The sequence below is a fragment of the Pelmatolapia mariae genome, linkage group LG9 (genome assembly GCF_036321145.2).
Source record: "Pelmatolapia mariae isolate MD_Pm_ZW linkage group LG9, Pm_UMD_F_2, whole genome shotgun sequence".
Lineage (NCBI taxonomy): Eukaryota > Metazoa > Chordata > Actinopteri > Cichliformes > Cichlidae > Pelmatolapia > Pelmatolapia mariae.
Genome location: NC_086235.1, coordinates 23,971,867 through 23,997,496, shown reverse-complemented (window position 1 = coordinate 23,997,496; position 25,630 = coordinate 23,971,867). Strand labels below are relative to the sequence as shown.

Here is a 25,630-nt window from a genome sequence, read left to right as displayed (position 1 = left end):
GTAACAAATTCTCTGCAGATGGCGGCCATCTTGGCTCCCCACATAGGGCGTGGCCTCGAGGCTGTAGCAATGCCACACCAGTCACAGCCATGCCCCTGCACAGGCTAACTTACATTTTTTTTCCATTAACAATACAAACATCACAAAATGATACAGGAGTTTCACAAAATGAAACAAACTATAATAGCAGTAAACTTGCTGTAACATAAGCATATTAGACTGTATTGAGCAGAATGACATGTGAATTGCAGAAAAGCCCAAATGTAATGTCCCCATATGAAAACTAAGGATCTCAGGAGGTTAAAGACTCTTCTGCCTCTGCTTCTTCCACCGCAGAAGTGAATCTTTCGAACCTTTGGTGGAAGATGATGCTGTGCTTTAGACATCTCGGGATTTAGACACTGGCAAAACACAGTTTTTCTTCAAGCACAAGAAAGGAGAACAACCAAAAAGTGAAAACTAACTGAATTATGCAAGGTAGACTGTTCAAAGAAAACAAACACACAGTATATGACAAATACTACCATTAATACTTCATTCTTTGGTAGATGCTTGATTTAAAATGCATTACAGTAGTTTTCTTGAAATGGTTTATCACATGGAAGAAAACAATACTGTAAAAATGATCAGTGTTTTTGTCAGAGAAGTACCTCAGGGTCCAATTCTTGAACAGTTTTATTTTTAAAAGGTCTTCCTTGCAAAGCAAATTTACAGGCACTGGTGCTAATATTATGCTTTATGTATATTAATGATTGTAATGATATGTGAGATATTGTTTTCAGAATTTTAGCAGGAAAAAAAAATCCTGTACCCGTTCGCAGCATGTGTTGGCTTCACAGGTATGATTTTTTTTTTCTATAACATGGTACATTGTTTGATTTGTTCTAATGTTAATATTAATATCTAAAATTTGAATACTGTCATCAAAACATGCAAAAGGAAGAGATTTAGATTGCTCTGCATTAATTTTTTCCCTCAGGTTAACACAACTAGATCTTAATAACAAGTAGCTTAAATCTAAGAATGTCTTATGAAGGCCTCAGTATTTTATTGTTACCTGTCACAACATCATTCAGTCATCAATTTAGGTTGTCATTAATGACCAGTGCCTTAATGTGGCTACACATCCATCATTCATACATAACTGCGTCCGCCTTCCCTATCACCCTTCATCTGCAAAAAAGACAGCTGGACAACAACAAGCAAGATGCAGCCAAAATATATTTCCATGGGAGACTGGGCAGGGTGTTCTGCGTAGCTGCTATGGCAACCAGTAGGTCAGGAGTTGCTATGACACCAGAACGTATCAGACGGAGGTCAAAGGATGATTTATTGTTATGGTAAGGGACTCGGCCTATTTAGGGAACTGTGCTCAAGGGCACCATTACCGAGAGGGATGAGGTACTGAAAGAAACCTCCACAAATGCAAATTTCATGGAGAGTGTAGTTATCTGCTAATAGCCAACATATCTTTATTTTCTTGGGGAAGGTAAGCTGAGAATAAATGTTAATTATCAGCAGTACCAATCACACAATTGCACACTGGATTGGGAAAATACCCCTTACACTACAACTATAAGAAGCACTTAATGGCTGTTTATAATCAGAAACAACTCCCAACTATTCCAAAAACGATCATGCCGATAAATGCTGGGTTAAAACCAACATGTCAAACAAATAGCAACATGATTTTTGCAGTCCCCAAATTTTATTTTCATTTTCTGAAGATTTGCATGTTGCATCTTGCAGCGACTTTTAATAAACCTGTGCTTTTCCTGCTCTTACATGTCAAAATGTCGGCTGTGTAATTGTAATCTGGTAATGATCAAAATCATTTTACGATGCTGTTTAAATACCAGTACTCCCAGCATTCGCTGAAGACTCTTTGCTGTACAAAAAAAAAAAAAAAACACTGGAATTTAAATATTTTTTTCATGATCTAACATCGAGGTTCTGCAAGCTGTTTCCTGGGAATCACTTTAGTCATGTGTAACTAATGCAAATGCAGTGGTTTACTGGTGATACCATTACTACATTGTTCAGTCGTCCAAACTCTTCTTGCTCTTTTTAGTGTGAAATTGTAAAACTCAGAGTGAAGCTTGTTTTGACAACGATTTTTGTTTTGGGCAAATTGAAAATGAACATCCTTCTGCTTCCCGCTGGAGCCATTAGGAGGGCAGGCCTTATGAACTGACTCTGACTAGAGTCATTTTTCATCTGAGTGGCAGAGGTGGGACCATTAGCATGGTAGAGTGGGTCATTTCAAACTCATCTGAAAACTGTTTGCGTGCAATGAAACTTTTTCTCTGTTGAAAAGAGCAATGGTGTTCTTATTCTTAAAGCTTTCACAAGTGCTCCTGGCCTGCACCCTTTTGTGCAGCTGGTAAAAAAATAAGGGACAGCATGACTATGATGTGAGGTCAATTTGAAATAATCCTTCTGTCTCTATCTCTATGCAGACACTCAGCAAAGGTGGTAAAGGCAGCTTCTCAAGTCCTCAGCAGTATGTGGCAGTACAGAGACCTGCGCTCTCTCTACAAGAAGGTAGGTGTCATTGAAACTAAGTACAGGTGCTTTTGTGTACTTTAGATAACCTTATATCCTGTTATCATAGAAGTACAGCAAGTACAGACAAAATAATGTAATTGGGGAGTTAGCTGATTTGACATTGTTCGAGCATTCTGTTAATATTTATTTAAAATATTGCAGTGGATGCACAAAAAATGAAATGTGCAAATGTTCACAGTGTTAAGTGTAAGAAACTGTGCAGAGTGCAAGGATAAAAGTCTAGAAAAAATGTGTGTTATTGTAGGTGTGCAGGTGTGTATGAGGGAGGAGGGGGACCAGGTGCAGAAAGAAAAAAGTTATTTAGGCAGAGGAGAAACATTTGCACCCATGGTGGGGTGGATCAGCCCTGATCTTTCCCATCTGCCTTGCGGTCCTGAAAGTGTGCAGGTCCCGAAGCGATGACAGATTCCACCTAATTACCTTCTAAGCAGAACGATGCACTGGAGTCTGCCTGTGTCCTTGGTATTGGCAATGTTGTGGTGCCAAAGGAGGTGAAAAATGGTCTTGGACTTATTCTGTAGACATTTTTTTCCAGCATGTTAAACTTCTTCTGTTGCTGTATGAATTAAATCTGAGAGCATGAGAGGGAGCTGATCTTTAGCTCCCCATGAAGACCTGGGTGGCGATGGTCCCAGGAAGCTGGGGGACAACTGTGGATTCATACAGAATGATGGGGACAATTGGGAAGTTCTTGAAATCTGCAACTATGTCCATGATTAGCACTGAGCTCTACACCAGGTCATCTTCAAACTTCACGAGCTTTAGCATTCAGGAGCAGACTGGTGACCCTGCAGTTGTAAAGGTGCAGCTGTGTAGAGCAGAGGGTAGTGATGCATTATCTGCATCCCATTAATCATCTCCCAGCTAGCCAAACAAGGAAACTAGTTATTTTCAATTTAGTCAGTTACATGTGAGTTATGTGAAACAATTTTGCAGCATTGCACTGAAGCAGGCATGCTTTAAATAAATACAAATGGACCCCAGAATTGGCACAGTGACAACTTATTCTGCTAATTTGTGCCTGACAACAAAAAAGAGAATCATTATTATTATCATCATTAATCTTTATTATTTTTCTCATTAGTGCTGTAATATTTCAGTCACCTTCAACCCACCTGCTTTTAATCAAAATGGTAATGTTTAGATTCCCACCCACACATTAATTCTGGTGCCCACATCACTAGTAGAGAGGAAAGAACGCCACCTTAGGAGGAACCTGTGATGATCTGTGTTTTCCCAGCTTCATGTGCTCTGTGGTGTCAGGCACACTCAGCAGGGACAGCTTGATATGCAGTGGAGCAGGATGATGGTAATTAAAACCTGAGCTGAACTCCACGAACAGGACCCTGGCGTGGATTCACCGGGTGAAGGTGCTGAACAATGAAGTGTAGGGTCACATTGTATTTTAATGGGTTGGTAGTCATCATGTCCTGTGGTCTCTGTTTTTTAGGGGGTGGAAACAATTGTGCAGGTCTTGAACAGGTTGACACATACAGGGCTCACAAAATTGCTAGCCCGACGTCCCGGGGCTAGCAATTTTTCCAGTCGGGCTACCAAAATCCATCTCAGCCCTGCCCGTCGGGCTATCATAGGAATGAAAGATATGTCAATGCTTTTGCATTCTTTCACAAATGTAGATGAGTAATTATGTCATCGGCATCGATGAGCCACTGTCAATATGTGACACATTGAAATCGCGTTTGAATTTGCGCTTGTTTTTTGCTTTCACTTTCACTTTGCGATCGCGCGAACTGTGTGTATAGAGCGGCACCACTAATTGATAAGTCACAGATTAACTGCGCACCAATTCCTCTGACATCGTCTTATCAATTGTTAGCTTACTATCAAACATGACAAGTGAAATCTCCTGCAGCAAGCTTAAACATGTGATAGAGGTTGATTGCGCAGAGAATTGCTGATCGTTAGGTAAGTATGTGTGTAAGAGCAGATGGCTTTAGGCAGGTATTTTAGTTCTGCAGAGCCAAACAAGAGAGGTCAGGGTGAAGAAGGGGCAGCCAAAGAAAAGCCGACCACAAAACGGAAAAGTTATGACAAATCAGACTATGAGGGGAAAAGAAAGCGCAGCTTTTTTGGTTTCATGGACAAAAGAATTTATGTGGCTGGAATATGACGAGCTAAATAACATAATGTTCTGCCGGGTGTGTTGTGAGTTTCCCTCGATTTATGAGTCGACAAGCGCCTTTGTTACTGGGACCAGTCATTTTAAGAAAGACCCCATCAGAACCCATGAGAAATGCAAGAAATACATTATTGCTCAGTCTGCAGTATCTTTCCCAGAACAAACACCAATTGCAAAAAGCATACTAAAAGTAAACCAAGCATAACAAGAAGTCCTGAAAAATCTGTTTAGAATAGGGTACTATGTTGCAAAGAGTGAACTACCACTGCTTGGTTCCACTTGCCTCTTACCCGTGATTTCAGCGGAAATTTCAAATTCAGGATCTGACACAGACTGATTCATGTTCTACACAGTTCTTGCAAGTTCATAGAAATTTCTGTTCAATTAGAACCAAATATTTGAGTTGATGGTTGAAATTGTTGTTGTAATTTGTGTTTTAAATATTTTTAGATTGATGTTTTGTTTCCTTTACAATATTATACATTAAAGTATAATATTGTAAAGGAAACAAAACATCAATCAAAAAATTGTCCTCTTTTTTTTTATTCGGGCTACTTAAATTTATTTTGGGCTACCAAAAACTGAAGAGTGCCTGCCCGAAGGGCTACCAGGGATTTTGAAATTTTGCGAGCCCTGACATAGATTGTCTCTAGTAAGGTATAAAGACGTCTTTAGGGTGGATGGAGACATGGAGTCGGGCCCAGCTGCTTTGTGGGGGTTTGTCTCTTGAAGAGTCTGTTAACATCTCTCTCCAGGAAAAGATGTCTCTTTCTCTCCAGGAAAGAGACAACCATGTGTTAGGGGAGGAGAGGGCTGCTGTGTGGTAGGCAGCTGTGGAGAGGCCCACGACCTGTTTTAGTGGGAAAGGTAGAGCTGGTGGGCTAGCGCTGATGGATGGTTTAGAGGGGAACGTGTCAGGCACGTCCCATCATTCAGGTCTTCGGCTGGGTGCAAGCTGTTAGTGGAATGTGAGGCTTTAAGCTTGCAGCTTGTGATCTGTCTCAATTCTTTTCAGACAGAAGCAGAGTTTTGCCGATAATAGCCATTTAACTTCTTGCACAGCTGCACCATCTCAGCCCTCATCCTGAACACTTGTCTTGCAGACATAGAGTGTCGCACTCCTGGTCCTGTATCCAACCAGATATTGCCAATGCTCCCCATACGTGACCACTGTCAGTCAGCTGTTTGTTTAGTTAATAATTGCAAAAGATTTATTCGTAATAGGGAACAAATTTTAATAAACCCGAACCCTTGATCACTACAGTGAGGAGATCTAGTGGTGTGTGTGTTACGCTTTGGGAAATAGTCTTTTCCAGGATGGTAATACTTATCCTTATCCAGGGAGTTTTGGGCCAACATGTTAATGAACATTCCCACTGAACTGACACGCAAAAAGTCATTGTGGCTATTTACTTTTTTGTCGATACCGAGGACTGTTAATGTCCTAATGCTGTGAGTTATGTACGTCCAAATTGCTCATAGTTTTAAGTTATGAATGACGTGATCGTTATCCAAAAACCATATATTGAAATCTATTTGTTTGTTTCTCTAATACACCCCCAGAGACTTAAGGAATCAATTCTACGTGACTTCATATTGTTTTGTTTTTCTCTTTAGTTTAATATTCAGTCTAAGTGGAGGCTATATTAATTGTGTGCTGGTTGTATTCAGAAGCTTGACTCTGTCAGTGCACCAATGTGACTTACAGATAATGGACTTGCACGTGGATAAGATTAAAGGTATTTTGTAGGTAATTGAGCAAAGTAGCTCTCCTTCTAAACAGACTCAAGGTTGCCGTATTTATTCAACAATGTTTGCCTTGGTCTTTGCACTGTTGTCTTTAGGAGTGTGACGCTGTAGGTGTCTCTTTATAAATGTAAAGATTTTACGTGTGCATGTATTTGTGTAGCCAAGTGCTGAAGTGTGTGGATCCCTCGGGAAATGTTTTTGCGAATGAAATTAGATTGTGATTAGTCACATTTTTTGTGGGTTGTTTATATTTGTGTGTGTTAGTCTGTGTGAGTTCTCTTTCAGGTAGGTACGTCCCAAAATATAATGATAGGATTTTCAGCTGGACTCCCACACAGCTGAGCAACAGCATTTAAACAGAACAAAAGGATATTTTCTGTTAGACTCTATTCTAGTGTGTTTTTATTTGTGTTCTTTGAAGCTACACACTCACACACAAACACACACAACATCAATGTCATTTAGATCATCTTGCAGACTGAATGGTGTTAATGCCGTTAGTGCAGCAGTTAATTTGCAGCTCAAATGAAGAAAAAGTAAAATTTGATTATTGTTGTGTTTGTGTAACTCTTGAAGACACAGAGTTTTGCTTGCGACAAATGCGATTAAAACCCACTATCTCCTTCTCAAGCTTTTTTTGTTTGAAATGAAAAAGTCCTGCACACTCTTGAAACTTGATTAAAAGTAATAACAGATGTTCTGTTCCTTTCACTTGTCAGTAATGAGTGTTGTTGAGTGAATATCTGCCACCAAGGTTATCTGCCATTGAGCACAATAAAGCTTTAGAGGCGTAATCAGCGAGTTTCAGTTCACTGTGAGAAATTTTAAGTTACTCATTCCACGGAGGTGTCCTTGGCTTTGAATGTGTCTTTTTCATCTTTTGCGAAAAGAAAAGAAAAAGAAAAGAATGAAGCAGATGATGTATTTCAGCTGCTGAAGGTAATTGAATGTTTTCTTCCATTTCATAGGTAAATACCTATGTTTATATGGTAAAGGCTTTTTTTTTTGGCAGGGTTATTAAAGTGCTGCACATCATTTGCATCAGTAGGAGTTAGATTTTATATAGTTCTGGGTTCAGTTTTTACGCATTAACCACATATATGTTTTACTAAAGTATGAATATATATGATAAAAATTATTTTACGGGTGGATTAGAAACTGTTAAAAATCTCACTGAATATAAAGGTACCAGAGTGTGCAAAAGTCCTGAAACATGCAAACATACATGAAGATACAGCATATAAGGTAACAACAGAGTTTGTTGTTCAACTTTAAAGTTGAAATTTTGTATGACTACCCTAATTCTTCAACACAGCATGAACTCTCTTAAGCAGCTTCCTTGTAATTTCTTTAAATAGTCTTAAGAATAGTTCTCCAGACCTCCTGAAGGACATTCACATTCCCACGCTGCTTCAGTAATCTTGTGGTTCAGGCTCTTAGGAGGCCAATCCATGAATGATAATGTTCCACTGTGTGTGTGGTTTTGTTTTGTTTTCTGTTTTTTAAATCCTGTATGCTTTTCCTTCACTGGAACCGTTTGGAATCACTGTCATGCTGAAAAATGAAGCCACTGCTAATCAGATGCTTACCAGCTGGTATTGCATGGTAGATCAAAATCTGACCTTACTTTTGTTTGTTTATAATTCCATCACTTTTGATAAGATCTCCAACACCGCTGTCTGAGATTCAGCCCCAAACCATGACAGGCCCTCCACCATGTGTTACAAATGGCCATAGACACTCACTCTCTCCTTAATTCCTCCGTAGAAAATGATGACGATTTAAACCAACATTTCAAAAATCTGTTGCTATTGAATTTCAGTTTATGCTTGAATGATTCTTAGGTCAGTGTTAAGTGGTTCAGTAAATTTAAAAAAAAAAGCACGTTACTCTAGGAAAGGTCAGGTACAAAAACTGGACTGAATGTGAGTGAAAAAGAAGCCAATCCAAAGAAAAACTTTGACAGACCTTCAAGCAGCCTATTGAACTATTGCTCAGAACCGCTTTGAAAAATGTACTAATGGAAGGAAGATATGAAGAAATAAGGTGTAGCTCAAGACTTTTGTACAGTACTGAATATGACCCAGTATGCAACCCTGCAACTCGCTTCTTTGATTGTTTTGTCATGGACTCCCTTTCTAAGGGTTGGGGTCTTAAGACATCTTGCTGTTGCGCAAGTCACTTCAGGACAGGCTGCCCCATGGCATCAGTGTGTTCTCGCTTCATCCTGACAACTGTGTCGCTCTCTTCATTCGTCATCCTCTCATCCCTCAGTATTACACAGAGCAGTATCCCCATGTGGCCCATTGGAGCCTCATCTGCTTCACACTTCTGTAATCATTGCCACTGGATATCATTACAGTCGACTGGATGGCATAACACTCCGATGATCAGAAATGAAGGGCAGTAGCTTTACGCAGCGCTCAGATCCAACAAAGGTTGCTACAGTTTTTTTTTCTTTTTAATCCCCACCCATCTTGGCTCCTCTAGTTTTTTGTTTCGTTTTGTTTTGTTTTTCTCACACAGATTTAATAAGGAGACTTAATTAATGTGGATGATTAAACAAGCGAGGAAACAATCTTAAAAGGCAAGTATAAAATATTAAAAAGGCATCATCTGTGCTTTGTCCTGATTTATAATCTCCAGTTTTATCCTGTCTTAACTCTTCTAATCTGTGACTGATCAACATCGTCTAATACAGTTAAAATGTTGCTGTTACCCAGTACAACTTTGATTAAATGCAACAAACCAGTTTCAAACCTGTAACCTGTACTTTTAGGTGGTTTGGTTAGTCAAGCTCCTGTATTATTCTGTTTACAGTCACTCTAAAAGAGTGATAGACACCATACCTCACTATTTACTTCATAAATTGCCTGGCTCCTGACAAAGCAGTCTAATTTTGTAACTGTGGAAATTGTTGTGTTAGACGATGCACACTGACTTTATCACCAGAGTGCAGAACTCAGAATAAGTAACTTTACTGCTAGTATCCCTGCGTGACATATTAGGTCATGGGTGTTAGGTGCAGCAGAAATCCTGTTAGCCTCCAATCCAAACATGGATTAGCATATAGTTTATATGAGAGTGGAGTAGGATGTCTCTGCACAGTGTTTGTGAGCAAAAGCAAAGTACTGAGAAAGACACAGGCGAAAGAAAGAGTGAGTAAAAGTGAGGTGAATTCATAAATTTTTTTTTTGTAGTTCAAAAATAAGCACGCTGGAGTTTGTGGGTCTGGGAAGAAGAGAAAAGTGTAGGGTCAATAATGAGTCGGTTTGAGCTGTGTTGCCAAAGAGTTTCTTGCTTTGAAGTCTTGAAGTAATGAGAGCATTTTCAAACACACTTTCAAACTGTGTTCAAGTTATGGGTGTGGGTAAACGTGTATGTTTGTGCGAGCGTGTGTCTTTGAAATTGTGTGTTTTTGTCAAAACGCGGTAAGAAGAGTTAATCACTTCCTACAGCAGTGCCATGGGAGCAGGCTCGGCTACGAGAGAGAGAGAAAGAAAAGAGAATTGCAACGGAGTGGGGGGGTGCAGGGCTGCCCCGCAGTGTTTGAGCACAGTAAAGCGAAATGCTGCAAGCCTATGAATAAACAGTAACTCTATATGAATACAGCATCTGAGATGATTTGAAAGATCTGCTGTGCAGCAGTCATTAATAAACCAAAGCCAAAATCTGTTTGTACCAACACTAGCACTGACTTGAGGATAAATCATGTATAATACTCTCCAGAGTGCAGTAAAACTCTACTTTTACCAGAGTTTATTTGGACTATTTGACAGGATGTGTCCTCATTCGGTGTGTGTGTTTGTGTTGCTGTGCATGTAGCGTTTCATCTACAGTTCTTGGAGTGTAGCCACAGGTCATCTTTTAAGTAAACAGCAAATGTGCAGCACTGTTCAACTGGGGATTTCCAGAGAAAACAAGGAACTGAAACATGGTCACTTTGTAAATAAACCCATTCTTAATAGGACCGGAGAGATCAAATTCTGACTCATTTACACAAACATATACACCCTTCTGTTTCTGGCACAAAGACACACACACACAAGGTAAATTCTAAATTTCATATTCACACTGTTACACTTTGTTATGTCCCTGTTCAGTGCATAACTTCTGCTGGGTTGCTGTGCCTCATTTCTTGATAAATGATCTGTCTAGGGTACTTAATCAGACATGTTCTCTCTCTTCTCTCTCTCTCTCTCCCACACACACACACACACACACACACAGGCATGCCCACATATCACATATAAATATCGCAAACACACACAAATCACCAAGGCAGATGCACACATGTTTGACAGATGGAGTTCAGGGTCAGAGAGATGCTGTGTTTGTTACACGTGTGACAGTTTTACAATATGCTGGGGGATGTGCAATTCACTATGTGAATGTGATGTGACGTAAGTGACAAGTGATGTAAATGAAGTGTGTGTGTGTGTGTGTTTGTGTGTGTGTGTAAGGTCAGTGATTGCACAGCCTAGTCTTGTGCATGATCAGTGAGCCCCGAATGTTCAGGATGTTACTGCAAATAAAATGAATTAATCTGATAGAGAGCTCTAAGGGTTCCACTCCACTACTTTTATTTTGAAAAAATGAAATGATCCACTGCTATACTTGTGGAAAGAACAACTACACAACTGAGAAAGACAGAGAGAAAGAGATGGATATTTAAAAACAACATTGAATATCAAACAAGCTCAGGCCTCAGAAGCTGACTCTGTTTCGTCTGATTTTTCCCACAGTCAGACACAGACAGGGAGGGAAGCACAGAAAGGAGATGGAGGAATGTTAAGATAGCCTTTACCCTCAGACAGCCTAACAACAGTATTTTGGGAAGCTGGAGAGGGAGACTTGCAGCACTCGCAACATTCTGGGCTCTTTGCAATCAATGCAACCATAGTATAAAGGTCAGCTGCTAAATCAGCAACACCACCAGCAACCAGTATGAGGGATGCAAAGGTTGAGGGGCACATTGCTCCTGAGAGGACAGATGGCTCAAGAGGGAGGTGATGATAATTGCAAATATTAAAATTGGAGCTTGAAATGAGTGAGAAAGAGGCATGGATTAAAGGACTGAAAAATTACAATGTTCAGTGGTTGATGTGACCGGAGGGCCCCCTCCACTCGTCATGTGTAACGTTTTACAATTTCACAAAGTGCCGCCATACCCACGCGCACACTCTCTTCATTTGTTGGGGCAATAATCACTTTTTACCTCTCAGTCCTACGACCTTCAACTAACCATCCAGTGATGCTGAGAGCAACAGGCAGACCGGTTGCCTGGCAACCAATCCTCTTTTTTTTTTTCTCCTCTCATTCTTACAGTAGGAGTTGAAAAGGAGTGCTTGGAGTATAGAGCTTGTGAGAGAGAAAGACAAGGTGGGTGGAAAAGAGAAGAAAAAACAGGTATGGTGAGGAGAATAGGTGAGAGCCAGAAAGACCAGGAATGATAAATGTGAATGTAAGTGTGAAGTTTCACAGCACACGCTGACACGAAACAAACGCTGGACCATGGATACAGGGCAGAGAAATAAATACCGTCCAGACCTTCAGACACTGTGTGATTTGGTCCTTGATTAAATTTTAATCTGGGTTTAATATTTATTGGTTATACACAGCACAAACTAATCCTGTACCAATCGATAATAAAAAATCACAGAATTTATTTATTTATTTACATATGAAATTCTTGGGGATCTTCTTACAAAGTATCGAATTTGTCCGTCTGATATAAGGAGAATTGCGAGTCTGACTATTTCAGACCATAAATATTCGAAAGTCAATGAAAAGCTGGAAGAGGTTCATACAGAATATAAAGTAAAGTCAGTGCAGAAAATAATGAATTAATCCTTTACTTTTTAGGGAACGAGTGGAATAAAATTATGGCAAAATATAAAGTTATTACTCTATGTAGAAAGATACCAAATGTGAATACACCCATACTTTTTTGTATATGTTATATTCTTTATCTCTGATTTCAGTCATTGTTGTAAAGTTTGACTATTGCTCATTTTGCTTGGGGAGGCCCTTAAGCCACCGCCCCCTGCCCCAATCATTCCTGGGCCCCATTTCTGAGCTACATCTCCAGGCAGCACTCTTTGTACATCACTCTGTAAAATACATTTATCGTTCAATATTCAGTGACTGTGTTCATTTGAGCAGCATGACAGTTTGACAGCAGGCATTCCAATGTACCATAAGGAGGTAACATTGGATGTAATGAGATTTGTTGGGATGGGGGGAGGTGGGAAGGTGCAACATGAATGTGAAACAAGGTGAGTGAGAAGACTGAAGGGATGGTGGATAAATAGATGAAGTGAATATGAGGGTGGGAGGAATGGTGGAGACTAGAAATGAGCTACCTTTGAACTGCTGTGTGTCAGAGGATCCAGCTTTCTATTAGGTCTCAGCACTCTGCCAGGAAATGAGAATCAAGGGAGGACATGGGACTGTGTTCAATCCAGTCTAGTTCTTGCTCTCGCTGGCTGGTGTCTGTACTTCTCCATCCGTACCTCTCCTTCCTGTTACCTCTCCCCTCCTCATTCTATCTTTGCTCTGCTGTCATTACTCTCTCTTGCAATCTCCCACCTCCTCCTCCTCGCTCATTACTTTTTGCCATCTTTTGTCTCCCTCAGCTAGTCCTCTGTCTATCTCACCTTCTTCTCTTTCTGCCCCATCTCCTTCGTCTCTCATTCTCCTCCCCTCCGTGTCCTCCTCTCCAGCATCATTGCAACTGGAGTGATTCACCTCTCCTATGTACTCTCAGTCATCACTTTTTCACCAGTTTCCCACTGCTCAGCTTAGGCCCCCTGACAGTAACGCTATGATGGAACATGCCTCCAATATCTTTTATTATCTGCTTGTGCTTTGCTTTTAGAGGTACCCAATTATCTTAATGCTAAATTGAATTTGGTTCCAGCTCTGTGATTGTTGTTGACTCTCATAATCCATTTTTATGAAAAGGGCTTTGCTCCAATGACTACTAAACTAATGCTGATACAAAGTCATTTGCTTGGCAGTAATTATGCTTGGAGTTGTTAGTTGTATTAATTTTTCTACGAAGGGAGTGGGTTATTTACTAAGCTCAGAATTGAGGCAAGCGTGTTAATTTGTTGCATGCACATGGCTGTAAGCTCACTTGTACATGCAGTGTGTTTGTCAGTGTCCACCAGTGTCCAGAATAATGTTTCAATTACCTACTACACGATAATAATCTCAAAAAGGACAATATTTAAATACAGCTGTAAATGTATTTACAGAGATTTTTCTTTTAGTGAATCAATTTGAACAATTGCAGAAAGTCACAAATTATTGATTTTTCTTTGTTTTGGCCTGCCAAAAACATGAAAAAAAACAAACTTATTTTTTCTTGAACATTTCACAGTCAGTGTGACCCTTTTTCTTTCTGCTAGAAATTGGATCGTGGTCACATTAGTTTGTGTTTCTTCCACTTGTTACCCGTTGCTCCTAATATAGTCCTCAAACCATTCTGTGCTTTTAAAGTGTTATTTGTATGAGTACATGGAGGGGTTTATTTCTAAAGCACATCAGTAAAAATCTAATTCAGACATGCTGTGTCATATAGCCGTTGTTGAAGTGCCACTTCCTGCTGCGTGGTAATCAAACCGGCGCTGTTGTATCGCTAACTGTAATAACAGTTCATATCCTTTCATTCACTGGAAGCTGCAAATCTGTTTGGGCCTTTCAGAGTTTAAGACTAATGGATCATCATTCTTTGGTGCGTTACAAAAATACATATTCCTAAAAGATAAGTCTTTTTACATGTTGACATTGTATCATGTAATAGGAGGTTTTGATGATTGATCAATAAAAAAATCAAATAATTCTAATATCTGACAGACTGGTGTGGACATCATAGGTCTCCTGTGATAAAGAGAGAGCTGAGTTTGAGAGTGAAGCTGTAGCTTTACCGCTCAATCTATGTTCCCACCTAAGGCCACAAGCTCTGGGTAATGACCAAAAGAAGGAGTTTGTGGATGTAAGCAACCAAAAACGGCTTACTTTGGGTGACGATATGAGCTCAGACATCAGAGAGAGACTCAAAAGAGAGCTGGTGCTACTGAAAGGAGCCAGTTGAGGTAACATCTGGCTAGGATGCCTCCTTGGCAGTCTAAGCTGCTGCCCCTGCAACCTGTACCCAGACAAGCGGCAGAAAATGGATTGATGGATGGATGATTTTAAAAAACTGTCACAAATAAAACTTTTCTTAAAAATTTTTCGTTTTTAAAATATGTAATTACTATAATAATTGATGACAGTAAGATTATGTATTTGTGCAGTTACTTATCACAGGTGGTAACAAGCTTCTTCCTTGTTTTGTTTTACAGGATGGCTACTCCCAGTATCACTTTGTGGGCTCTGCCTCAACAATAGAAAGAGACCGGCAGAGGCCCTATTCTTCCTCACGAACTCCCTCGGTCTCTCCTGTAAGGACATCTCCAAATAACCGCTCTGGTGAGAAACTCGTGGCACTCCCTATACAGATGCTATGCATACATGTTTTCATTCATTCTTGTGTATCTCTTAACAGCCAATAAGTTTAAGACCTCATATCTAAAAAAAAATGTTTCACTTAGTTGTGTGGTTAGTGAAATATCTCATGGCCAAACAGGCTATGGGTCTTGTGATGGTGCACATCATCAAACTGAAAAAAACCTTTGTTTTCTGAAACAAAAAATACTGAAAAACAGTTGTTTTGTTTGTTTCTTACTTTCTTTTATCACAGGCAGTCAGCTAAATTGATAAATAATTGGGGAAACAATATTCAAGCCAAGGTTATAGCAAATAATATTTTATTAATAATTTTATTTTCTTTATTTTTATGCTAAGCCTGCAAGCTGAACTTGAATTTTTAAGAAGGCGGTCAGCATCTTTTCCAGTTGGTTTAAATTGTCTTTAAAGACTTGGTATGATTATCAAAATAAAACAAGCATATATTAAAATTTAAGGCTTTACTGAATTTTATTCTTTTGACACGTGGTTACAGAAAATCAGTTGAATAAAGGGTTACATCTGTGTACACGGGACATATGTACAACCACAAGGTACAGTGCACATAGAATCTAATTTAGACATTAGTCATCTACATTAACATTTGCCAGTCGATCAGTCATTATACCACCGCTAAATAGCTCATAGCATTACAGGCTTATGCTACAAAATATGATTATCATTAGCCCTTAGCTTGAGCCCACTGGCCTTCATGCTTTGCAAAGGGCACATTAGCATTAGCTGTTAGCATCGGTGGTTCAAGAGCCTTTAGCTGTTCTTTCTCCACACTGGGCTTAGCAAGCTGATGAGGCAGAAAAGTACTTTTCCTTCCTCCTGGCTTAGAGAGGTCTTCAAGGACCCTGCTAAGAGAGGAAGACAGTGGGAGTGAGAGAGAAAAATAAAATGTGTGTTTTTGTGTGTGAGGAGGAAAAGAAGGAGGGATGAGATAAACACGGAGGGAGATAGAGAGAAAAAGCAAGAAGGCAAGAAGAATTAGGGATTGAGGGATGGTTAATGCAGGGAGGAGGAAGTGAAGAAGGCTGGGGATTTGACTTTAGCCAGCGACATTGAAAATAAGGAGTTTTGAGATTATAGTGCATAGAGAAATTTGTGGATGTCTGTTGTACAGTGGATCAGCAGGGGTAAATTGAGCCATGACTCCCATCTTTCTCTTCTGCTCCTCCTCTGTCTACACACAATGCCTCCCCCTTTGCCTTTGAGCTTGTCCGCCCCTTCTCATTCACCCGTTTCACTCTCCTCCTCCTCCTCCTCTTTGCAGTAATCCTGCTTTCTTCTCACCTCTGCCTCTGATCTCTCACTCTTTACAGGCCACCTCAGTGTGCTCTCAAACACACAGACACACACTAACACACACCCACATGCTCCTATATCTCTCCTCTGCATACACTCCAGACTGCAGTCCGACTCCTTAGAGATGGATCAAAGCAGAAGGAGTAATGATGGTATGCAAGTACGCTGGGAGAAGAGGAGTGAAAGAGTTGATGTGAGGAGAGAGTAGTAAGACTGTGAAAGAGAAGGGGAGGTTAGAGACTGCAAGAGAAGGAGAGAGAGACCTTTGCATGTGTCATGGCCCCCACAGGGTCCTGCTGTGTTCTGCACTGATAGAATTTGTCTCCCGGGCTGTCATATCGAGCATTTACAAGCCAGGTCCCCTAGGTAACCAGTAGCGATGGCACTGTCTCTGGAGATTTCTGTAAAAGGTTTGAGCTGCTACCTTAATGGAATCTGCTACAGAGGTATTGGATGATAAAATTAAAAATGAAATGTGTTAAAACATTATAAAAGCGTGGCTCACCACAGCCAAAGTGATTATGTTTATGTGCCTTTTTCACAGCCGTTTCTGTGCTTGCGCGTGTACGTGTGTAATACAATGTCTTGTCAAAATGCAGAAAAGGCTGGGGAACAGATAAGAGGGTACAATGCGCCTTTGCTTTTTATGTCAAACATTGAACAGCTGAGATGAAAAAGGGGCATCCTTTAGTATTCAAATAGATGAATTTAAATTCAATGGCTCTCCAAAAATCACTTTAAAAGCCTTTATTTCATTTGGCTAGTCATATTCATAAGTGTTTTCATCACTAGTTTGCTCTTCTCTAACCTTTAATCATGGTATAGAACAACCAAAGAGAACAAAGACAATTATGCACTAATTTTTGGAGTAGGCTACATCTGCTTTTCTTTTTATTCAGAAGCATGAAAAGTGTTTCTACTCGATGGTTCATGGGACTGAGAATGGTGACTTCCACATGTGTGTGTGTCTGTGTGTGCTGTATATTTGCATGTGTAACAGATATTAAATAAATGTCGAAACTAGTGTGAGCATGTCAAAAAAGCTTATTTTTAGACTGTACTCACATTTCCTGGAGTATACTGTATGTGTGTACAACCCAGTATCACAGCAAAGCGTGAAATGAACAGAGTGGAACGGCGTGTCTGTTACACGCTTTGCCGTGATACTGGGTTGGTATGTAAACATTGAGTTAGTTATAAGAATCTTTATATAGGCAATCTGAAACAGGTGGGCAGGATTATGGCAGTCCAGTGTTATGATAGGAGGTGGTGAGTAAGCACTTAAAGTATGCTATAAGGGGATTACCTTGCGATGGGCTAAAAGTTTGCATGTGTGTGTTTAAAAAGGAAAATTGGGACATTATCAGTATTTCTACAATATGAGAGCCATGTTTGTCATCGCCTGCACACATGCATCCATCCATCCATCCATCCATTCGCTTCCGCTTATCCTTTTCAGGGTCGTGGGGGCGCTGGAGCCTATCCCAGCTGTCATAGGGCGAGAGGCGGGGTACACCCTGGACAGGTCGCCAGTCTGTCGCAGGGTTAACACAGAGACAGACAACCATTCGCGCTCACATTCACTCCCGCATTCACACCTATGGGCAATTTGGATTAATCAATTAACCTATCCACACAAACTGCATGTCTTTGGACAGATATGTACACATGCATATCTGTCCAAATCCACACAGTCACAAACAGAAACATTGTGAGGTGTGGAGATCCTAAATAGGTTTGAAACTTGACAGTATCTGCAAAGAAAGCATAGCTCTACTGTGAAGTTAGGAGTGCAGCAGAGTTGGAAAACACACAAATAGGACTGCATATTGGCATGAGGCCACTCATAAATGTCTTTGTTGTCACGATAACCAATAAACTAGCAGCTAAACTCCTCCATTTAGTTTCAGTATTTTAACACTGCTGCCATTGAGTTCATTAATACTACTTAGTACACAAGCACAAAAAGGCAATAACAATTTAACTGTTGTTATGTTTTGCATGAAAAACTGTTAGAACAGTGTCCATTTAATCGGGTTAAATAACATCCTGTTTAAAATGCGATTAAAATGTTTAAAAGCACACAGGGAACACGGTGAGTGCTGTCAGTAAAGATGTACTTAATCTCATTAAAACTGCTGAAAACTGCACTGCTTTTTTTGTTTAACTATGATTTGGCAATCTTTTATCAGTCAGATTAAACACTGCTGTCTTTTAAATATAATGCTTTTAGCATGGCATGGACTTGTGCATGCATTCGATGGTACTAGCACCTCCATTAATTTTGTTGTTATGTGCAAGATTTTGCAGCCAGTCATGGAGATTGTTTAAGCTAAGGCACCAAAAAAAAAAAAAAAAAAATACAAGACCTGTTTGTGCGACGGTGTAATGATCAGTGGTCACTTTTGTAGTGCACTACAAGCAAAGTTGATCTGACTTGTTGGCTTGTTAGATAGCTGGATCTTTAACATGAACTTTAAACACATAAAGAAGAGAAGAAAAGAAATGGAACTAATAAGTAAACTGTCCAAAGCGTCCATGTGTATGTTTGTGTGCGTCTGTGTGTGAGAATTCCCAGAAGTCGTCTAACATGCTGGAGGTGACCCTTTCTGCTGACAAGTTAAATGATGAATAATGACTGTGCACCTTGAAAAAGACCAAGACACACAGACACACCAGTGTAAGCGCGCAGAGTGTGAAGGCTCATGCTGTTCTGGGTTTATTGCTCATTATTTTGTGTGTGCGCGCGTGTGTGTGTGTGTGTGTGTGTGTGTGTGTAGCGAGCGCCCCAGCCTCCCCCAGAGAGATGATGAGTCTGAAGGAACGCAAGATGGACTACGATTCCACGGCAACCAACGCCGGTTTCCATAGCAACAAAGGAGAGCACACATCCCGGAAAGACGGCATGGCAGGTGTGTGTATGTGTGTGTGATGGAGATGAATTAAATGATTCTATTTTATCCCCCTCTTTATCTTTCTTTCTCCTCTATATTCATTCCCTATTTCCTCTTTCACTTATCTGCCTTTTTTCAGCTTCACACCATTTCTCTTCTCACACACTTTGATTCTTCTCAATCTTCTCCTGTCTTCCTTTCCAGTTTCTTTCTTCCCGTGCCTTCTTGTTATCTCTTCACTCTATTAGCTTCCACGCTCCCTTTATGTTTATTTATTTTTTTTCTATTTTTTAATGTTTTCTATTTTTTCCATCTCTTTCTCTTATGATAATTTCTTTATGTGACAAGTAGCACACTAAGAAGCTTTGAAAATCTCATAAGTTATTGTCTGATATCTGATAGGTATTATTAGTAGCTATTTTTGTCATTAATTGAAAAAGTGGTATAATTTTTATTTTTATTTTATCCATCAAGTTCAAATTTCCTGTGGGACATCTACACTGTTCCGAAACTCTTACCTGACTGCCAGCGATGATATCAAGCAAAACCAGGTGAGTTAATGCTACTCTGTGAATCCACTTTTCTGTATGTATATGTAGCAACACACCACCACAGCGTTTTAGCAGTGCATGCATTTCAAGGGTTTTTTAACAGAGATAGCAGCAGGATAGAAAACGCACAAATATATGCACACAAAAGGTGTCCCAGTGTGATAAGAGATGTGCTGGCAGAGTGTGCGATGGAGGCACACCCTCAGCTCAAGCAGTATCAAACGACTGCAACCTGAAACCACACCCGACTGGCAATTAAAGTCATTACCTCAGTTGATTGCACTAATTATTTGCTCTTGGTAAATGACTCTGCTGGTACTGAGGGAAGGGAAATAAAAGGCATCAGAGCCATTGACTTTGAAATTTTGGCCCGATTTCTTCATCACTTATAAGTTTCTAATTAAAGTATAAGTTCATTTGTACGGGTACGAACTTTTAACATTGGCAGTTAAACATGTAAACACATTTTCTTCACGCGGCTGCACACACGTGCGCTCTCACACACAGACACACGCACACAACTGGCCTGTGCGAGTTATAGTGTTATAGTGTTAGAGATGCATTGCCGCCTTCTACACCTGCATGTAATAGAGAATTCACAGCATGAGCCCCTTCCCCAATGATTCCTTTCTGAGCTCTTTACCCATACTGCCTGCCTTTCAAAACCTTTTGTCCCTTGTGTTCACTCTTACCTGTCACTCTCCTTTCCATCGCTCCCTCTTTATCTCTCTCCCCTTTTCTTCCCGTTACCCACATGTCTTTGACGCTCCATTCTTTTCCTTGCTGCACCTCACCCCCCACCTACCACTCTTTCACTTCAACCACTCCCCGCCAGGGTCCAGCCCAGCCCTGCGTTGTGCCCCCTCAGCCCCAGCCGGACAGTCCGTCAGCAGCCGTGCTAAAAGACTACGACCCCTACCCTCCCCCTCCCTCCTTCCCCCAGCCTCAGCCACCGCAGCCTCCACCTCACAGCCAGAGCCGGAGCTTTGACGAGGCCTACTACGAGGACCAAGGACCACCGCCACCTCCGCCGCCACAGCCACCGGTCCAGGCTCAGGCCCAGCCTCAGGCCCCACCCCAGCAACCTCCAAACTCCACCGGACCACCCAGGGACCCGCGGGAAGATCTGCGCATGCATCTGGGCCTCAAATCAACCGGCAACTACGTAGACTTCTACTCGGCCTCTCGGCCATACAGCGAACTAAACTACGAGACCAGCCACTATCCGGCCTCACCTGACTCCTGGGTCTAGTTAGACTACAGTGTTGGGGGGCAAGAAAGAGTCAGTGTGTGCTTGTGTGAAAGGGATTATTTTTGCAAGACATCAGCAGTGATTATAAGTGGTATTTTGAAAGCGATCTTGTAGCCAGTGGCAGGAAATTTATGTTCTCTAAAATAAGTGGGATAGCAGAGCTGGATGGGGATAGGAAGTAAAGTCAGGTAGAGCGACAAAGAGAGACTGCATGTGCATGTGAACTTTTTTTTTCCAGACCAGTTTATTTCTTTAAAGTCAGCTCCATTTCACCATTGAGTGGAGCTAGTGGAAGTAGATATGACAAAGTGTGTTTGACAGTTTGAGCTAAGAGTAGGAAACAGAATATAAAAAGAGAGAAAACGACCAGACGGATAGAGTATGCAGATGTCAAGAGAGAAGAAGAGGGCACTAGGATAAAGAAATAAGCAGCAGTTGAGGGAGCGCTCTTACTCTGTAGGAGCAAGGAGCTGTCTGACCTAAGGAGGAGATGAGAGACAAAGATGGCATGAGGGTTCTTGAAGAGGTCAGGAAGAATAAAAGCACAGAAAAAGATGAAAGCACATCAGGCAACAAGCAAGAAGTGGATGTTTACCATTTCACCCAAGTGACAAACGTAGCACTGCTTTTATCCCCCTTTTTTGTTGCAATGGCCTTGCCGCCTCCAGAGGCTTCTGAATTTGTGTTCAAGGAATGTCATCTTCAAGAGACTTCTTTTTTTTGTCGTCATTCTTTTACATCTTTTTTATTTGTACTTTTCTAAATTTTCACATTCAGCAAAACAAAAAAAAACTTTTTATTTTCTGTGTACAGTAAAAGGTGATATAGTGTGTATATTACACGTTTTTGATGGGCCACTTATGAAAACATGATTTATTTTCCATGACTGACTGCTGACTGAAACATCAAAAGCAACAAAAATAAGTGAAATGTGAACACGAGAATCAGACCTGACAGACATCATCAGGATGGGTGTCAGCAGACACTTTTGTTTTGGCCCCCCTTTCCTTTCCCAGCCAGAGAGGAAGCACTGCGATATTTGTGTTTTTCTCTCTCCATCGAGTGAATTTTGTCATGGACACAGTAAAGAGCAGTTCAAAGCTGCCAAAGCATCAGTTTGGCAGAGCAGCATTGTTCCAGAGTCCCCGTCAACTAAAGTGCTTTTTCACTGCCTAAAGATTATATGTGTATGTTTAAAGCACACTCTCTGTCTTTGGAAAGGTTTGTCTTTTCACTTTGGGGAATCTGACATGTTTGACAATGTCAACTTTTAGTGGTTTGTCATCATCACCTCTGCATAAAAAAACCAAACTGTTTCGAGGTTTTTTTTTCACATCAGTGAAAGCCGCCAGTATTGTACATCTCAGTGTACAGTAGAGACAAAGGAAGACGAGAGAGAAAGGTCTTGTGCCAAACCTTGACACACAGTGGACCAGTCCAAGAGGACTTTAAAAGGAAATTTTGTCGACGTTTACAGACGACGTAGACTGGCCGACTCACTCTGCTGTTTGTAACTTTTATTTTCTTGTGTTTTTGATCAGGTGAAGCCGTACTTATTGCTGGGAATCATGGGTAATGTCTCTCTCCCGTAGATGTACAGACCTGCCTCTCCGTGTTGGCTGAGCACATGTGGGTGTGTATGCGGATGTGTGTGGGCGGGGGGGTTGACATGTGTGCGCACGCGTGTGTTTGTGTACATGTGCATGTATGTGACAGAATGTGTGGCCTGTGTGTACACGTAAACTTGAGCGAGCGTATCTATGCATGCATGTGTGTAGTAGTGTGCGTATGCCTCTGTTGCGTGTATGTGTGTGAGCGTTCCTGTACAAATCAGTGTCCAAACAAGGCATTCCTACCGACAGTTTGTCCAGTTTTACAACATGAAAAACCAAGGAAAAAATCACTAGAAGGAATTGTTGATATAGAATGACAAATCTATAAATATATGAATATAAATATAAATATATATATAAATATATATATAATTTTTATGTGCTGATGTCAGTGTCACTAAATGCAACAAATGTTCGCAGAGAAAACAATTATGTGGTGTACAACAGGACTCTTGTTCACTTGACCTAAACATGGAAACTGCTGATCGGGACCCCCCCACCCCAGTCGAGACAAAAAGAGAAATCCCACCTGAAGATGCTCAGGCTCTGGTGCGAGTTGTGTGTTGTGTGTCCATGCTTCTTAGATGACCCTGCTGAGAGAGGACCGTACTTGAACACAAGGAAAAAATAAAGACTCTTTGCAATCAAACAACACGGTCTCTGATCCTCTTGATGATTTCTTTTTCTTTTCACAGAAATGTGCATTCGATTTTTTTTTTTCTCACAAGGCAAAAGTGCTCATGTGGTGCATGTGTGGGTTAAGCTGACACACTTTGATGTGTTTTTGTTTAATTCACATTCTTGTGTGATTTTCTTCAGTCTGTATTTTGTTCAAAAGGGCTTCAGGTGCCTTTGAAGATGTAATAGCAGAATGTAGGAATATCTTCCTTCCCGTGTTCCTCCTGTGGTATCTGAGGCAGCCTTTAAAATCTGCTCTCATAAAATAAATAAATATAAACAGCAAGTACTTAAATTCATTACATATTAAGTCAAGTGAGATGGGATGATTATTACAGAGCAAATACCTTTTTGGAGATTTTAAATACTGTAAATATATAAACTGGCAAGGGGAAAATGTACAGTAACATTAATATCTGTTTATTATTAAAACTGTAATTATATGTATATATTTACCTCTGTGGGCACTTTAAATGTCTACTTGGATTTGACTATCCAATATTTGCTTTTAATAGCTCTAATGCACAAATAACATCAAAGCAAAATTTCTACTATTCAGTTTAACAAAGTTATTGTTCCTGTGTATTTGCAGTGTATTGTACTATAAGTGATAAACACTCACCAGGCTCTTCGTTAGGTACACCTGTTCAAATGTTCTCTAACGCATATATCTAATCAGCCAATCACATGCCAGCAACTCAGTGCATTCAGGCATGTAGACACAGTCGAGATGACCTGCTGAAGTTAAAACTGCACATCAGAATGGAGTGGAAAGGCGATTAAAGCGACATTGAATATGGCCTGAATGCTGGTGCCAGACAGCCTAGTCTGAGTGTTTCACAAACTGCTGGTCTGCTGGGATTTTCCTGCACAACCATCTCTAGAGTTACAGAGAATGGTTCCAAAAAAGAGAGAAAATATCCAGTGAGCGGCAGTTCTCTGGACAGAAGTGCTGATGCTGATGGAAGAGGTCCTACTGCTTCAAGCTGGTTGGAAGGCAACAGTAACAACAATAATCACTCATTACAACATGAGTACACAATGCACTGAACCTTGAGCCAGGTGGGTAGTAGCATTGAGAACAGGACACTAAAGGTACAAGTCACACAAACCTTCCCTGGTCTGAGTCTGCTGCGGCATTTGGATGGTAGGTTCAGATTTTGGTGTAAGCAGCATGAAAGCATCCATCATGCCTTGTATCAGCAGTCCAAGCTGCTGGTGGTGGTAAAGTCATGGGAACACTTAGTACCAACTGAGCATTGTTTACGCACCATAGCCTCTCTGAGTATTGCTGCTTACCGTGTCGATCCCATGATGACCACATTGTCTGGTTGCACTTTTAGCAGGACAACATGTCACAATGCTCAAATAATCTCAAACTAGTTTCTTGAGCATGATAATGAGTTCATTGTACTCAAATGGCCTCCACAGTCACCAGATCTCAATCCAACAGAGCACTTTTGAGATGTGGTGGAATGGGAGATTCACATCATCATGTCAACATGGACCAAAATCTGTGAGCAATGTTTCACAGCAATGTTGAAACTCTGACAAGACACATTAAGGCAGTTCTGAAGGGAAAAAGGAGAGATTTATTTCAGAGGAATAGGAATATATCAGTTTATTTCACCTTAAGACAAAGGGAAACACACCAGGTTGCGCTAAGTTTGTGAGAGGAAATAAAAACTCGTGAAAAGCAACAAGCACTGCAAGCCTCCCACGGCTTTACAATTTAATTAGATTTTTTAATTAATATTTTCTTGCACTGAAATGGTCATTATTCCTCAGCGCATAGTGATTTGCTTCACTGTGGGATTCTCTTAGCCTGATAAATAGACCAACAACGTCCAAATATAAAGAAAATATATCAATAAACTGAAATTAGGCTTTATTGGTATTTAATGGTGTATTTTACTTTATGTGAGCTTGATAGCTCAAGTCACTATATTGCTTAATTCATAATGTATTTACAAATGGGTTTTAGACAATATTTAAGTTTGATAGGGGTCTTAAAATGCAATTATGTTGCCAGTATAGCGCAAATTCTGAATATAAAGCAACAGTATGACATTAATGGTAAGTTTTGCTACAATTCTTCTTGTTGAATATGAGTAAATGGTACAGACGTGTTTTTAAGCTTATAATTTTAAATGAATCTGAGAAAAAATAGTAAGAGTGCACATTGAGACTGTGACATTGCATGCCACAAACTCAGTATTAATTTTATTTACAAAGCACCAACATTAGCATATTTCCATTTCTGTACATCAGGAGCGAACATTACCGAGTTGGAGCAAATTAATTCGGAGGTATTTCATTTATCTTTTAGTGACATAATAAATTTATGGTATTTTAGGAAG

At 40.4% G+C, this 25,630-nt stretch overlaps 1 protein-coding gene across 3 annotated transcripts in view; it reads left to right on the top strand.

Annotated features, from left to right (window-relative positions):
• The window catches only part of ctnnd2a (catenin (cadherin-associated protein), delta 2a), a 249,594-nt gene extending 226,077 nt beyond the window's left edge, over positions 1 to 23,517 (top strand). For 2 of the 3 annotated variants that reach the window (XM_063483875.1, XM_063483874.1), the window contains exons 21-25: positions 2,460 to 2,544; positions 14,809 to 14,935; positions 19,063 to 19,194; positions 19,651 to 19,727; positions 20,563 to 23,517. In XM_063483875.1, the coding sequence (XP_063339945.1) occupies positions 2,460 to 2,544; positions 14,809 to 14,935; positions 19,063 to 19,194; positions 19,651 to 19,727; positions 20,563 to 20,979 (838 nt within the window). In that variant the 3' untranslated portion in view covers positions 20,980 to 23,517. The remainder of the gene's footprint in view (positions 1 to 2,459; positions 2,545 to 14,808; positions 14,936 to 19,062; positions 19,195 to 19,650; positions 19,728 to 20,562) is intronic. The other variant, XM_063483876.1, reaches the window with a different exon arrangement.
• Positions 23,518 to 25,630: the final 2,113 nt, after the last annotated feature.